At 40.0% G+C, this 17,273-nt stretch overlaps 1 protein-coding gene across 1 annotated transcript; it reads right to left on the bottom strand.

The window, feature by feature from the left end:
• Window positions 1-8,113: 8,113 nt before the first annotated feature.
• On the bottom strand, window positions 8,114-9,200 carry LOC147884941 (xyloglucan endotransglucosylase protein 1-like). The gene is made up of 4 exons (XM_087397698.1): window positions 9,158-9,200; window positions 8,910-9,010; window positions 8,605-8,798; window positions 8,114-8,498 (listed from the first exon to the last, which is right to left on the bottom strand). The coding sequence occupies exons 1-4, from the start codon at window positions 9,183-9,185 to the stop codon at window positions 8,114-8,116; spliced, it is 708 nt and encodes a 235-aa protein (XP_087253824.1). The 5' UTR covers window positions 9,186-9,200.
• Between the last annotated feature and the right edge of the window lie 8,073 nt (window positions 9,201-17,273).

Raw genomic sequence — 17,273 nt, 5'->3', positions numbered from 1 at the left:
GACTACCACGTATGTTTTTGGTTTGGGTTCACATATGAACCACGTATTCTAGGTTTTGACATATAGGGTATTTCCCTCTTCTATTGTATTGTTGTTGTGTATTGTTGTTGTGTGCAAAAGTGAAGAAAGGCTTCACCCTCCAACCTTGTGTCCTCTCTCTTTTGTGTGTTGTGAAGAAAGCTGAACTTGAGTCTCCTATCTCTCTCCCTTATTCTTTACATAAGCATGAGCTTATGCTTATGCTTATGCTTAAGCATAAGCATAAGCATAAGCTCATGCTTATGCTCATGCGGAAATAGAGAAGGAGCTTATGCGGAAAGAGAGAAGGAGCTTATGCGGAAAAACAGAATGAGAGAAGCATAAGCTTCTCTCATTCTCTATTTTCGCATAAGCTTATGCGGAAACTTGCGCATAAGCTCATGCTCATGCATGAGCTTATGCGGATGCTCATGCGGAAATAGAGAAGGAGCTTATGCGGAAAGAGAGAAGGAGCTTATACAGAAAAAGAGTCTCTCATTCTCTATTTTCGCATAAGCTTATGCGGAAACTTACGCATAAGCTCATGCTCATGCATGAGCATAAGCATGAGCTTATGCTTATGCTTATGCTTATGCATAAGCATAAGCATAAGCTCATGCTTATGCTCATGCTTATGCTTATGCATAAGCATAAGCATAAGCTCATGCTTATGCTCATGCAGAAAAAGAGAACATGCTTATGCTCATGCGGAAATAGAGAAGGAGCTTATGCGGGAAAAGAGAAGGAGCTTATGCGGAAAAAGAGAATGAGAGAAGCATAAGCTTCTCTCATTCTCTATTTCCGAATAAGCTTATGCGGAAACTTACGCATAAGCTCATGCTCATGCATGAGCATAAGCATGAGCTTATGCTTATGCTTATGCTTAAGCATAAGCATAAGCATAAGCTCATGCTTATGCTCATGCGGAAATAGAGAATGAGAGAAGCATAAGCTTCTCTCATTCTCTATTTCCGCATAAGCTTATGCGGAAACTTATGCATAAGCTCATGCTCATGCATGAGCACAAGCATGAGCTTATGCTTATGCTTATGCTTATGCATAAGCATAAGCATAAGCTCATGCTTATGCTCATGCGGAAAAAGAGAAGGAGCTTATGCTCATGCGGAAATAGAGAAGGAGCTTATGCGGGAAAAGAGAAGGAGCTTATGCAGAAACTTGCACATAAGCTCATGCTCATGCATGAGCATAAGCTCATACTTATGCTCATGCGGAAATAGAGAAGGAGCTTATGCAGAAAGAGAGAAGGAGCTTATGCGGAAAAAGAGAATGAGAGAAGCATAAGCTTCTCTCATTCTCTATTTCCGCATAAGCTTATGCAGAAACTTACCCATAAGCTCATGCTCATGCATGAGCACAAGCATGAGCTTATGCTTATGCTTATGCTTATGCATAAGCATAAGCATAAGCTCATGCTTATGCTCATGCGGAAAAAGAGAAGGAGCTTATGCTCATGCGGAAATAGAGAAGGAGCTTATGCGGGAAAAGAGAAGGAGCTTATGCAGAAACTTGCGCATAAGCTCATGCTCATGCATGAGCATAAGCTCATGCTTATGCTCATGCGGAAATAGAGAAGGAGCTTATGCGGAAAGAGAGAAGGAGCTTATGCGGAAAAAGAGAATGAGAGAAGCATAAGCTTCTCTCATTCTCTATTTTCGCATAAGCTTATGCGGAAACTTACGCATAAGCTCATGCTCATGCATGAGCATAAGCTCATGCTTATGCTCATGCGGAAAAAGAGAAGGAGCTTATGCTCATGCGGAAATAGAGAAGGAGCTTATGCGGGAAAAGAGAAGGAGCTTATGCGGAAACTTACGCATAAGCTCATGCTCATGCATGAGCATAAGCATGAGTTTATGCTCATGCTTATGCTTAAGCATAAGCATAAGCATAAGCATAAGCTCATGCTTATGCTCATGCAGAAATACAGAAGGAGCTTATGCTCATGTGGAAAAAGAGCTTATGCGAATGAGAGAAGGGGGAAATAGAGAAGGGGGAATGAGAGAAGCATAAGCATAAGAGAATAAGAGGGAAAGGAAATAGAGAATAAGAGGGAAAGGAAAGAGAGAAGGGAAAAGACAGAGGGGGAAAGAGAGAAGGGGGAAAGAGAGAATAAGAGAAGAGGGAAAAAAGAGAAGGGGGAAAAATGAGAAAAAGAGAAGGGGGAAGAGAGGGTTCCTACGCCCATCACTGCAGCTAGTGCTTAAGGCGCTAGTTGCAGGCCAATGCAAATAACAAAAATATTAAATGGAAAGAAGAGGAAGCACTTACCTGTAAAAGTATGTCCCGCTCGGTGTAGTGGACTGGCCCCACAAAAGAGAGAGTATGTCCCGCTCGGTGTAGTGGACTGGAGAGAGAAAACAACCCAGTTTTTCAAATAAGATGTTAGTGGAAAGAGGAGATCACAAAAGCAACTTCTTGAAAGGAGACAAGGAAAGAGAAGATTGAGGAGACAAGGAAAGGAGGAGATTGAGGAGACAAGGAGAAAGAGAAGGAAGAGAAATACAGGAAGAAGAGGTGAGTTTCTTTCTTTCTTTCTTGAAATTTCATTTTTTGTTTCAATCCTTTCTAATCAAGCATGAAAACTAGTTTAAAACTTTAGCAATACAAGTAGAAACACTCACAAAACCAAAGCTAACAAACAAACAACCTACATTCTTGAAACAAACTCACCTCTTGAAGAACTTTCTTTCTGGAAACCAAAGAGGGAAAAAGGAGAGAGAGGGAGTACAAGAGGTAGGAGAAGGGTGAGGAGTGGGAAATAGAGTAGGAGGTTGCTTGGAATAGATGGGAGGTCAGTGAAAATAGGTGGGAGGAGATTTTGGGTTGCTTACTTGAGAGATTAGGAATGGTTTGAGCAAAACGCCGCGCGTTTCGGCGTTTCGGGTTTTAACCCACAGCGTCGCTATATAGCGACACTCTTTCGTCACTATATAGCGACGTTTTTAATTTAAAGCGTCGCTATATGGCGACGTTTTAAATTAAAAACGTCACTATATAGCGACGGAACAGAGCGTCGCTTACTGTTTATTTTTTTGTGTGGCCTCTTGTGAAGCTCAAACATGCTATGCCTATAATTGTCAATATCTCCTCTTACTATATAGCCTTACTATATAGGATTTTTTGTTTCAATCCTTACTATATAGCGACGTCATTCTTTTTATATAGCCTCAAGAGAAGCTCAAATTAAACATGCTATGCTCATAATTGTCAATATCTCCTCTTCATGCTTATGTTTTGGTTTTATAAGTGTAGATGGAAGGGACGAGTGGAAGCTCATCCGATGATGCGCCAACGCCCGGGAGCACGAAGTGGCTTACGGAGAGGTTATATTGTCATTGCACTCATTGCAAGCGAGAAGTACGACATCAATGTCGTATTATCATGCGGCACTTGCGGATGTATGGGGAGGAGCCGGAACCAGTACCCCCCGTTGGTGTTGCACATGTTGATGGATCATCGGTAAGTCAAAGCTATTTAAGTTCGCAATCTTATTGTATACCCGGAATTAGAAGATCTTCTATTTACACGAATGAGCTTATGACAGGATGACGAGGGTGACGAGGGTACACATATACCTTCTCACTTTCAACAAGACTATAGTCTCCCGGATGATGACGAGGGTATGGTCGACATGATGGATTCCATTTTTAGGGGCACTACATCCCACGTACACGTGATGTCAGAGTCTGAGGTGAAAATGCGAGAGTTGCAATCAACACAATTGTACGAGGGTGCCAGGATGTCTAAACTACGTGCTTGTCTCTCAATCTTGAATCTACAAGTACAGTATGGGTGGTCGGATACAAGTGTCTCGGCCTTAATGAGGTTAGCCCTTGCATTAGTTTGATTGAGTCATTATTTGGATATTGTTTGTTTTGAGAATCATCATTTGGATAGTGTCTTTGTCATAGGTTGCTCCAAAAGATGTTGCCTGCACCAAATACCATGCCCGCATCAAGAGATGAAGCGAAAAAGATGCTAACAATGGTGGGTATGGATTATGATACCATCCATGCTTGCCGTAATGATTGTATTCTCTTTCGTCGTGAGCATGGAGATTTGGCTAGTTGTCCAAAGTGTGGGGAACAACGATATAGAGATGACTTGCAGGGTGAGAGGATACCGGTAAAGGTCTTAAGACACTTTCCCATCATTGCAAGAATACAACACATGTTTCGATGCAAATCCATAGCGGAGTTGATGACATGGCATGCATCTCATCGGTCCACTGATCACACATTGAGGATTCCCGTAGATTGTGCAGCTTGGAAGCACATAGATAATCAGTGGCCGGACTTTGCGAGAGAGCCACGCAACTTACATCTTGGGCTAGCCATGGACGGCGTGAATCCTTTCGGGTTACGCTCGACATCTTGGTCGACATGGCCCATAGTCGTGGTGAATTACAATATCCCACCATGGCTAACAATAAAAAAGGGACACCTCATGCTTGCACTACTTGTGCCAGGAAGGTACAAGGCAAAAAACATGGACGTGTACATGGCACCTTTGATAGAGGAGTTACAGATATTATGGAGAGGAGTGCAGGTCTTTGATATTTCCAGAGCTCCTAGGCATACCAATGATATTTTGGTCAGGGGTATCTTGATGTGGACCATGCATGACTACCCAGGATATGGAGAGTGCGCAGGTACGTGGTTATGTCTTTACATGTACAATGAGGGATTATGCTCTTTTTATTCTCTTTTGCACGCATGTCTTGTACTAACATATTCATGCACGCGTGTAGGACTTGTTACAAGTGGGTACCATGCTTGTCCTGTTTGTGGACCCGCTCTGAAATCGCTTGCACGCTACTCCAAACACATGAGGAAAAATGTTTATGAAGGTCATGCTCGATACCTTCCGCTCGACCATCTCGCACGTGGAGATCAGCTTGATCCACCACCATGATATTTGAAAGCAAGTGATTGGATTCAAGCTTGGAGGGAGAATGGAGAGGAACCTCCTCCTGGTATGAAGAGGCTATCGATCTTTCACGAGCTTCCTTATTGGGGTCAGTTACAAATCAATCATCTCTTGGATCCCATGCATATCTTTAAGAATGTGGGGCTACCATTTGGGCACACTTGGTTGGTTCCAAGGACTCGAGAGGAGTGCGAGAAGACTTGCGTGCTATGAATAGGATGTCTCGTTTGTGGCCCCAAGTGCATGCTTCAGGAAAAGTTGTCCTCCCGAAAGCAACGTGGATCCTCTCTACGAAGGAGGAGGCAGCGATCAAGGCAGACATTGCCTCTTTTCAAACACCGATAGGGTACATGCGTTGCTTGAAAGGAGCATTTTCAAAGGACAATAAGCTTAGTGGCCTCAAGTCCCATGATTGGCACAAGGTCTTACAGGTATTCTAAGTAGAATTAGTGTACCGATAATAGTGATGCATTAGCGTAATTATTATTATGTTATATTGTTGACATGATTTCATTGTTGCTTTGATAGTTCATCCTTCCAATTACAATAAAAGGGTGCTTACAAGAAGATGTTAGAAATGCTATATTCAAGATCTGTGGTATTGTGAGGTATGCTTACTATCAATTCGCATTATGTATTTTCTTCATGGACATGTGAAATAGGTGGATATCTCAAATATCTTACATATGCATGGACATGTGAAATAGGTGGATATCTCAAAAAGAGATCTCTATATCGAGCATCGAGAAGGCTAGGGTGGAATCCATCGAAGCCGTATGCTTGCTTGAGAAGCACTTTCCCTCAAGCATTATGACAACTCAAGTCCACTTGCTTGTGCACATAGTTGATGAGGTGGCTATAGCAGGTACCGTTCATAATCGATGGATGTTTTTTCTCGAGCGGTTTATGAAAACTTTAAAGGGGTTTGTAAGACAAAGAGCAAGACCAGAAGCAAGCATGGCAGAGGGATGGCTTGTGCAAGAGTCATTAGTATATATCACAGAGTTTCTTGCATCCACGGATCCTGGTATGCCGCAAGCTTGGCACAACAAGGATGATGATCGCATCATTGGCGAGGTCCCCCAAGGAAAAGGGATTGAAAGAAAGATGAGCGAAGAGCAAATGGAGAAATTCAATAAGTTTTGTATCCTCAATAGCCCTGAGATGCAGAAGTGGATTGAGAGATATGAAGTGGCCAAAGCAGAAAGAATAAATGCAAGGACGAGATTCAGAGTAATGTACAGGCGATCACAACCTTATCCACGAGATCTGGCTCTTCTCCCTACTCACATGTCACTTGATTGGCTACAACTAGCTATACGTAAAGCCGAACGTGATGGAGAGATAATAAACGAGCGCGAGCGGGAGTTATCATCTGGATGTATGGTGCATGTAAGTTTCTTATCTCTTGACGTAATTAAGTAATTATTTGTGGCAATATATGCTATAAAATAGGTGCATCTTCATTGTTTTAATGATGCTCTTTTACAGTACAAAAAGTACAGTGCATTATGGTCATATGGACGACATTTTCATGTGGAACGCATCGATTCAAAGAGAGTCACGTATGATTGTGGAGTCATGGTTAACTTCACACAAGATAGCCGAGCAAGTGCTTCGGATACCAATCTTCTCTCCTCACAGTTGGATTATTGTGGAACCATACGCGACATCTATGAAATTGATTTCAGACGATTTACTATTTTCATTCTTGATGTAAAATGGTTTAGAACTACTTACAACGGTCCCCATGCAGTGAGAAAAGATAGTAGCGGTCTCTTTGCAATAGACTCCACCAAACATTGGACCGATGAAAGTGATACTTTTGTTCTTCCCAAGCACTGTGAGCAGGTGCATACTAATGATTTAATTAGTCGAAGCTTTCGTTTTTTAAGTCCATTGATATATATATAATTGACGACATTTGGCACGTGATTTTTCATCTTCAATATAGGTGGTTTTTCATCCGGATCATTCTGATCCAAGATGGTGGTACGTGATCCAAGTTGCACCACGAAGTAAGCAGATTTTTGAAGATCGAGATGTGGATATGGAGATGCCACTACCAATACCGGATCCAATTGATGAATCTAGCGAAGAAGATGTAGATCACCATATGAGGCAAGAGGAAGATGCGCATAATGACATCGCATGGGAGGAGGATGGAGATCACGATATTGACGAGGAAGACAACAATCATCAAGATCAATCACCACACTTAAGCTTAATTGAAGAAGATGATCAAATACTTTTAGGTGAACGTACGATACTAGAGTACGATGATGATATAGGAGATCAACTCGGTATAGAGTTGGAGATAGACTTGCTTGGCGCCTTAGACTTGGCTCAAGATGAAACAGTTGATGTAAATGCTCTTATTTAATTTGATTTTTCTCATCTCAAACTTGGACATGAATATATGAGCTTCAAAGGCTTGATGTACATGCTCTCATTTTTTAATTCTCTATGAGCTCAAACATGTATGAAAATTCAAATAATTTTGTCATTGGAAGAAAATAATTTTTAAGGCAAAAAAAAAAAAAAAACCTCTCTGTAAAACGTCGCTATAATATATTGTCTCAGTGTCGCTATATAGCGACCTTTAAAAGTCGCTATATAGCGACTTTTACTAACGTCGCTATATAGCGACGTTTAGCAAAAGTCGCTATATAGCGACGATTTACGACACCCGATTTTTATACCGACGATTAACGCTAAGCGGGCGCTAATCGTCGGTACGTAAACGTCGCAATAGGATGCGTGTGTAGTAGTGCGTCGTAGACAATGACTAATTACAACCAAGGGGGAAGTGAAATTTTATGATCATTTAACCATGTATTAAGATATGACAATTTGATATATGAATAGTTCCGTTCACATTTAAGCCATCCGTAGTTTCATATGGTCTTTATATTGAATTTTCATACTTATGGCCCCTTAGGAATGTTATTTATGGCCATTATGACTCAAACGTCCTAACTTGAGATATAATAGTCCTAAGACTTTAGGGCCATCTGTGGCTCAGTGGAAAGCCAGCCTTTGTTATGCTCATGTGCCTTCCAGAGCCGTCTTTTAGTTTAGTCGGGAACTCTGCGGGGTGTTGCATAAAATCGTTGCGGATGCTGGCAATTGAACTAACCTTATATTAAGGTTGTCGAGTGCATTCTGTAGGCGCAACTGCATATCTCTTCACATCAGTGCAGTAGTTGTAAATCATATAATTTTGCTTCACCCATTTAAGTTTGCTTTGCTGCTCTGTATCCAAGGTTTGGTATGTTGCTTTGTTCCACCATTTTCCAGAGGAGCAGCTCGGAGTTGCAGATTCCGTGCAGGCGTCCAGTTTGTAATTGGTGTAGGATACAGCGAAAGGTGCTTGTGTCCAATTGATCTTGACAAGTCCACCTCTAGTTGCCCAGTTATCTCCGTTCCAAATGCTGGAATATATTCTCATGGGCTGCTTGTTGAGATAGGGAACGCCAGCGGCTTCGTTATTGTCGAATTGTCGGATGGGAACTCCATCTACTGAAAAGCTGCATTCCATCACTTCAGGCGTCAGATTGTGTAAGGCAGTTTCCTTAATGGCTGGCGAATACGGCAACTTGTATTGAAGATGCAGTGCAGCGGACGGAGGCGTACACGATTTGTTCTGGATTCCAAAGCACAGAGTACATGTGAAAGTGGGCAGTAGGATCGAACCACAAGTAGGTTCGTTGCTCCCTACCACCCTCCCCATTGGAAAAGACGTTGGTTTGTAGGATGTAAGGTTCGCCGGACACGTTACCGAGAAATTCAAAATCCAGTTCATCGTGATTGGAAGTCCGAGAAGCGAACTGCAAGCGCCAGTCAGCAAACGCTTTAGATCCAGAAGGCAAGCATGCGAGAAGAAAACAAACTTAGAAAGGTCTATGTGTAAGCGGTGAACAAAATGATACAGAACTTACATAGTAGGCCGTGACGGTGCCGGCTGAATTGCCAGCAACGAGTTTGATTTGCATATCAAAGTTTCCAAATAGATATCTGACTTTGGATGCAAACCCGGACGCTGCATTCATAAAAAAATAAACATGCAAAGAGGTAAAGGGTGAATTCGCTACTAGACCTGATAAGCTCTTTAGAAAGGCTGGAACATTATCATGATAAGCTGTTCTAAATGGCTGGAAACGTTACCATGGGAAGGCTAGAAGATTACCAGACGATTGGTCCAATGAGAGCTGCATAACTTGGCCATTGTTGAAGGTCTTAGCGTGGTCTGGAGCGCCATGGGTGATATAAAAATCGTCAGTGAAGAGAGTGGCAGAATTGCCATGGAGGGCGGCAAGGAAAGCGAGAAAAGGGAAGAGGAGGGGCGCAAGACCAAGTGACATGAAGGGAAGCAAAGAAGCTAGCTGAGGAGGTGGGTGGCGGACAATGTTTAGCGTAAGGTTGATAGAATATGGGATTTATATATAGAGCGTGGGAATATTCATACCTTGAAGATGGTGGAATCCAGCCTGCCCTTCTCTAAATTGACTTACACTTATTTTCTTTTTCACGCGGTATTCTAGCCACTTTATGTCTAAATTGACTTACACTTATTTTCTTTTTCACGCGGTATTCTAGCCACTTTATGCTCACCAGCTGGCTCTCCTTGAAATTGAAATTTGAGGAAGAACCTTGAGACCCATAAGATCTAGACCCACTAAATCAAAGCTTGTTGCTCTTTTCCCACAAAAGATCTAGACATGCTAGATCAAAGCATTTTCCAATACAACAAACCTCCTTTAATGAAAGGAATTCTAAGGAGAAAGGCAACCTTTAATGACCATTAACAACTAACAGAAAATTAAACACTAACCTACTTTTAATAAGGTCATCTTGAAAAAAAGAAAAGAAAAACTTACCCTTGCCCTAGATTAGATTTTAAAAAGAGTACTTTTCATAGACCCTTAGTAGGGCCAAAAAACTTTGTAGGTGCATACTAGGGGCTAAAATTAGGGGGGGGGATACTGCACCTCCACAACCTCCAAGACACAAAAGAATGCCTTAGGTTTGGATATTCCCTTTGAGAAAATTGAATCCCAGCTACTTGCTATTTCTCTCCAGGGAGTATCCTCTCCAAGGAAATCCCCTTATACATCACCGAGACATCACCATCATAAGGGGGCTATGGCTCCACTGAGCTAAACAATCTAAAAATTCCCAAAAATATTTTCCTAATAGTGCTCTAACTACAACTAGTCACTATTTTCCAAGAATCATCCATGTTAGGTGATGTCAACGTTGCAAGTCACATGGTGCACTTGGATTTATCACACTACTTCCTCTCCATTGAATACTACCAGTGAATATTTTCATGTGAATACTATCGATGAAAATTTTCCAAGAATCATCCATGTTAGGCTATGACAATTGCAGATCACATGGTGGCAATTGGATTCATCACATTACTTTCCTCCAAATGCTGGCCACGTGACAAAACCCAACAACATTAAAGGTTTCTCTCCAATACAACTTCACCCATTTTGAGATTTCATGCTTCCTCTTCCATCAATTCTTTGAAACAAATTGTGGACAATTAGCTTTGGGCAATAAATTATTGTTCTCTACTCTAAATTAAAGCACATTTGTTGAGGAAAATCTTGCATCGGGATCTTTGCCTAGATTGGTTTCCAAATAAGAATTTAGGTCAATTGGGCAATTTGGAAGGATGGAACACCAATCCTAACATTGCAAAATGACACACATATTTTGAAGGTTTTAATAAGAGCATGCTACTGCATGCACTATTAGAGAACCTTAAATCAGTGGTATTCTAATAATCAATTTGGAAAGACCCTTTTACACAGGCTATCTTACACGTTCCTTAGATATCATGACCTCCTTGGGTCTTTACCATCTCATTGAGGTCTCATTTATCCACTATACGGTCACACAACAATTTGCCACTACTTGCAGTGCATGTTTAATCATGGGCCTCCAATTACCCTTATTCTACCATTGCCACATAATGGGTCTCTAATTACCCTTATTACATCAACATATACATAATTTTCAATAGATGTTAAAGGTGGTTAAAGGCTCACTCTTGCTTACCAATCATTCAAGTCATGGAAGCTTAGGTCATTGATCCACTGACCCTCCTCATTCAAAGCTAATTGAGAAATGCTGATTACAACACCTGAATGTTTTATTAGTGGACCACAACAAATACTAAGTCAAGCCTATCATAAGTGACTATCAAATTTATGAATGCATCTAGGCCATGTGCCTAATATGATGATCCTAATTGCACGTGCTCTTACACAAATTTCAGTGTCATACAACCACTTTATGCAAACTTGGGGCTTCTTCAAAAGCAATGGTAAGCTCACCTAGAATTTAAACTCTTAAAAAACAATTACTTTGGGTTTCGCTCCTATGTCTAAGACTATAGTAAAATGATGTAGACTAAATGATGCACTTGCAAGCCATAAGGGCTACATCTCCACTTGTATCAATTAGTGGGGTAATAGTGCTTCCACCATAGCATTTTATGTCTCTCTCTCTCTCTCTCTCTCTCTCTCACACACACACACACACACACACACACACACACACACAAGCACTCACTCACGCATGCATGCATGCATGCATATGTGTGCCCATTCATGCGTAGAGCATACGCGCATGCGCACACACACACACACACACACACACACTTGTTGAGATTTGAGATGGATCTATAATCAATGATGCAGGGCACTACACATTCCAACATACTGGGTTCAATTAAAGTCCACTAAGAAAAGCCATAGTATGAAGAATAGATCATCAAGATTTAAAAACCTTACATTAAAAATTTATATATTTTGAAAATCTCAGAGTCAAACATCATTCATATGAGTTTGTATGGTTATAAGACTTGTATCAACAATTATTCAATAGTATACGCTAGAGCATATTATTGTCTTTGATACCCTCAACCCTCTTGTACAATGCCTAACATTATGATCTTTAAAGTTTATCCCATGTCTACTCAAGAAAGCAACATGTCTAATAAGTACATATGTACTTTCCACCAAATATAAGAAAGAAGAAGCCATTTTTTATGGGCCAATAAGCCTTTTAAAGCATTTTGTAGTACATCTATGTCGTCACCATGAACTTTATTTTTAGAGGTCATGAGCACGCTTTTCACTGTTGTGTACATAAATGGGTATGGATTAATTCCCCAAACACATCAAGAAGGCTCCATTTAAGATTATACCACATGCATGTAGATAGCTTTGTGCCCGATTCTTTTCAACAAGCAACGTTTTATTAAAACCTCTTCCAAATATGTACTTGATGAATTTTCTCCATTTGGAATGCCCCATCCCAATACTAAAATTTTTCAATGGATTGAAAAAGTGGGCATTTATATACTTGATTTCAAACCATGAAACTTGGTAAGACTTTTTCCATGTTTGTCCCAAAGCATGTTTTTTTGTGGATAATCCTTAAAATAATGACCCCTATATGGACTACATCATTAAGAAAAACCAAATGTATACAACAATTTCTTATTTGTAGTCAAACCTCTTCTTTACTACATAATGTCACAATGTAGGTTAAAAAGTCATGACTAGTATATTTGAAAGTATCTATGATTATTAATCATGACCTATGGATGTATCATAATCAATGTGGAGGAATTGCAAATGCGATGCACATGTTTGATGGCCCATAAATCTTTTCTAGATAGACTTTTATATTATTTTTCAGTAACATAAAGTTTGAGATCATCATATACATTTATAATACATTATTATATGCACTTTTAATAAATTTGCAATGCACAAAAATGAGGATTTTATGTATATATTATCACATGTGAAAACCATTCTCTACCCTTTTCTAGTATTTTCTTTCAAAGAGACTCATGAATTCAAGACTTCACTTTAAACTGTAAGCATTTTCTAGATCTCATATATCTCCACTAGCAACTCTTTCCAAATAATTTTCTTTTTAAAAGGCTAAAGTAAGTCAAAGCGGAGTCCCAAATAATGCCACGTTAGTGAGAATTTGTAGCTATCATGCTGGAAACCATTCATTTAAATGCTATATAGTTTACATTGGCATAAAGATCATACTTCACCTTTGTTGAATTTGAGGCATTGTGAACATTATTGACACATTGTTCTAGCTTGAAATGTAAACTTTGGCAATTTAAATTTACAGTTGTTAATTATCAAACAAGGAAACATGCTCAAGTAGTAAAGCAAGCAAGATGATTTGAAACTTTTGTACCTGAGAGCTTTTAACATTTTTTGTTCACATTTCAAAATTCCTCATCACCCCCTCACCTTGTCTCACCCTCCCCCTCTCTCAACCCCTCCCTCATCTCTCTCTCTCTCCTCCTCCACTCTTCAAGTCCCTAGCAAGGATGATTTTTTCAAGTTAGTTTCGTTAAGAAGCTAAACTTTTATATTGGAATTGAAAGTTTGTATGCACTAATAAAAATAAATGTTTGAAACATTCGCCTGAATTTGAAACTTTTATGCAAAAAATTTTAAACTTTCGCCAAGATTTACATTTTTCCCTTCAAAATTCCAAAGAATATATAAAAAAAAGTACTACATCCTACTAAATTTGTGAAACTTATAAAAAAATGATCTTGAAAACTTTCGCCAAGATTTGATATTAATATATAAGCATAGCTTCGATAAAAACATCCTTGCTCCCTACCCTCACCGTCCCACTCTTCCACTCCCTCCCCATCCCACTCTTCCACTTGCCCCCTCCCATCTCTTCCCCTCATTCCCGTCATAGCAGCCCCTCTCTCCTTCCCTCCCTCCCTCCAGTTTCTCTTTCCACTCCTTCAATCACTCCCTCCTTCCCTCCTCACTGTGCCCCTCGATTTCCACTTGGCTCCCCACCTCCCTTGTTATGATCCCTTGCCTCTCCAAGTCATGGGTTTGTTGAACTCAAACCTCTACAAGCAGACCTGTAAAGGTAACCCTTAATCATCTACTCTTTGGTATTCCCTCTCTTTTCTCTTGTTATATCTTAGACAAATTTTAAGGCTCAAAGATGTTCTATGTTTCCTATAGAATCGGACTTTCTTTTCCTCACCACCAAAAGCACAAAAAACCCTCCATCTAACTCAAGGGAAGGATTCTTTCTTTACATATTTTTGCAATATATGTTTATGTGTGTGTGTAAGTGTGTGTGTGTGTGTGTGTGTGTGTGTGTGTGTGTGTGTGTAGACTCTTAAAAGAGGACTCACGTATGTTTCATATATGGAGACCCAAATATGTACGTATACCTCCAATTGAACTCATACATATATAAAGAGTATTATGTGTACTCCTATGCACTCATACATTATTCTTCTATACATGTAGTCATATCCATTATTCGTCTATACCTGTAGTCATATACACAAGAATTTCTTTATGATAACATATATAATAATCTACTCATAAATATTTTCTTATGTATACTTAATAAATGTACTCTTAATAGCATACATAAGAGTATATATAAGAGCATTTTAATGTAGGAATATCTATGTAGACTACTACTATGCACTAAAGCCTACATTTTTTGTATTATATGACATGCAGTTGTAATCATACTTTATGAAGTCATATACACTAGACTGCCTTCATGATTATGGATAGAATTTTCACTCATAAATATATTTTAATGCACTATTATGGGCTAAACTTACCCAGACTAGAAAGTGTATCAGCTATGCAAGGCAACATTACAATGGAGAAAACAAATGGTAGTCAAATACAAGTCAAACTGTGTATCAACTCAAAAATGTATCATTCAAGGCAAAAGTAGACATAAAAGAGAAAGATAGGAGAAAAAATATTTCTTTTTCCAACAACCAATAGTACAACTTGCTCTAAATCTCCTCATAATATTCAACTAGTGAACAGAGAGATAGTTGTTGCACTTATCATATTACCATGACTATGTTTTGTAAAAGTATAAATAGTTATAACTGCTCATACGGTTGTTTTCCCCACTACTGCTATTACTTATGTTGATTACAAAAGTGTGTTCCACTTGGTTTTGGTTTATCCCCTAACACTTGGCACTCCTGGTGGACCACTTTTCTTGACACAAAAAAGTGTTGACTTGAACCCGGGAGAATATTTTCTTTACATGAAATATTATTTGACATCTTTCAAGTCAACTTTCTAGGTACACATGATTTTAAGGTCTTCATGTTTAGCAAGTCTACGGGCTCTACTGTGGGAATCTCTGGATGTGGGACTGCTGCAACAGAGGGTCTGCCCTATTGTTCAGTCTCCATGCTTTGGTCCACTGAATTGGGTCTTCCATGCCCCCGTCCGAGGATTCTTTCTCCTCAATTTTGTTATTTTCAAGACCCTATGTGTCATTCTGAATCTCTTCCCCTTGAGTTAGTGGTGAAGCATCTCTTATATCTGCCATGGTGTCTAGGCTGTGCATTATATCTTCTCTATGTGGCTCTTCTACAATGGACGTTAATATGTATATTCTTCTCTATGTTGTCCTCTTGGGCTGTGGCATAAGCAGCTAACACTTCTAGCTTGTCTGAATCAGTAGGATCAATTTGTTGTAGTGTCTCTAAGTCTATAAGGCAATCAGTAAGATGCTAGATTGTTTCTTTCAGTTTAGTAATCTATGAGGCCATGATGTCATGGGTGTAGGCAGCCGAGGAGAACTCCTCATAGGGCCTCTTAGCAATAATCATCATTCTGATCTTGATGGTAGCCCACAGTTCTTGTGAAGTCGCCAACAGTTGGATCCTCATATCATTCAGCTCCAAAGGTGACATAAAGACACCATTAATCTCTACATCTTCCTCAATCATTTTTTAAAGCTGTTGTTCCACAGCTTCCAAGGCCTTGACTCTGTCATTCAGTAGTGTGTTCTCCACCTGGATGTGCATGTAGTCACTTGTGAGCCTTTCAAATTGCAAAAAAACTTGGATTTCATTTCGGCAAAGCCAGCTTGTGACTGTTGAGAGGCGCTGGTTGCACTGTCACTTGACTTTTAAATAGTTGCACTTGGGCCTACTTGGCTACCATTGCCTCTTCATGGGCTTTTGTTTATGTTGTTATCTTCTCTTGTAGCTTGGTCAGCTGATCACCCTACTTTTCTAATTCTACAATGCGAGATAACAATTGTTTTTTCTCCTCTGTCGGTATGTGTCTACATGAGGAATTTTTCCCGGATGTTGTTCTGTTGCTCGTGGAATATATGGACAATTCCCCTTGCATATTCAAGCTATACTATGTTGAGTAAGATAGTATCGATTGTCGGTGTTGAGGCTGAAGGCCAAGTTGGGGCTGTTGGGGTTTCACCAAGCGTCTGGGCATTGGAAAATATGTCATGAAGGTTGGTTGGTGTAGATTTCTTCAAATTAACTCTGATCCATTTGTCTTTCTTGGTGCTTGGCATTTCTATAAAAAGGTCTCTTTCTCCAAGAGGTAGTTGCCATAGGGACTTTTCTAAAGGTCTGTTGAAGACCATTTGATGTGCTTGGTCGATCCTATAAGTGGCAGCTGTGAGGTCTTTTATTGTCTGCCATTTCCTGGCCTCTTTGTCTATATCCTGTTTGTTCTTGGAGTGTACCTCTACATTGGGAGTTTCCTTGATTCGCACTAATGAGACTACCGAGGAATTCAAAGAGAGCTGAAATAAATGGCCTGATCTTAGAGTATTGGTTAGACATCAATAACTCCTTCCTGGTCACCTCAGCCATCAATCGTTTGTAGAGGACATTGGCCCATGAAATCTGATCACCCTTCTCTGCGGCTTGGATAATGGCATAGCTCTCCCAAGACATTGTATTCATCTACATGAGTAGCTGCATCTGCTCAAGATATTGTTCCAACTGTTGTTGACAAACAAGGTCCACCTTGTACAGTAAGAAGTATTTCTTTGTAGGTTTAGGTTCCCCAAATTCCCATAACATATCTTCCTTGACTTCCTTTTTAACCATATCTTCCTCATAGACCACTTGAGAGAAGATACATGGATTCACCATCACACCAAGTGCAAGCATCCCACTTGTCCATTGAAATTTTTCATGCTGTTAGAACTAGGGTGCCAAAATAGCTCCTCCATATCTACCAAGGGAGTGTGGCATAGTCCATCAACCTAACAATTGTGAGCCATTCACTGTGTCTTTTGAGATCGAGGCTGATGGCGGAACGTCTTTAGTGATGATGGCATGGAAGTTTTCCCTAGGCTTTGCACAAATTGCTTCTTGGTGACTAGCATTGTATCGTCATCTATTTTGTTGTCCGTCGAATTGTCAACAATCGGAATGGTTATGACCTCCGCTTGCGTGCATTGGC

This window comes from Dipteris shenzhenensis, chromosome 26 (assembly GCF_047967505.1).
Source record: "Dipteris shenzhenensis isolate YYH24624 ecotype China chromosome 26, Dip_SZ_1.0, whole genome shotgun sequence".
Taxonomy (NCBI): domain Eukaryota; kingdom Viridiplantae; phylum Streptophyta; class Polypodiopsida; order Gleicheniales; family Dipteridaceae; genus Dipteris; species Dipteris shenzhenensis.
This window is presented reverse-complemented; position numbering and strand designations above follow the sequence as displayed.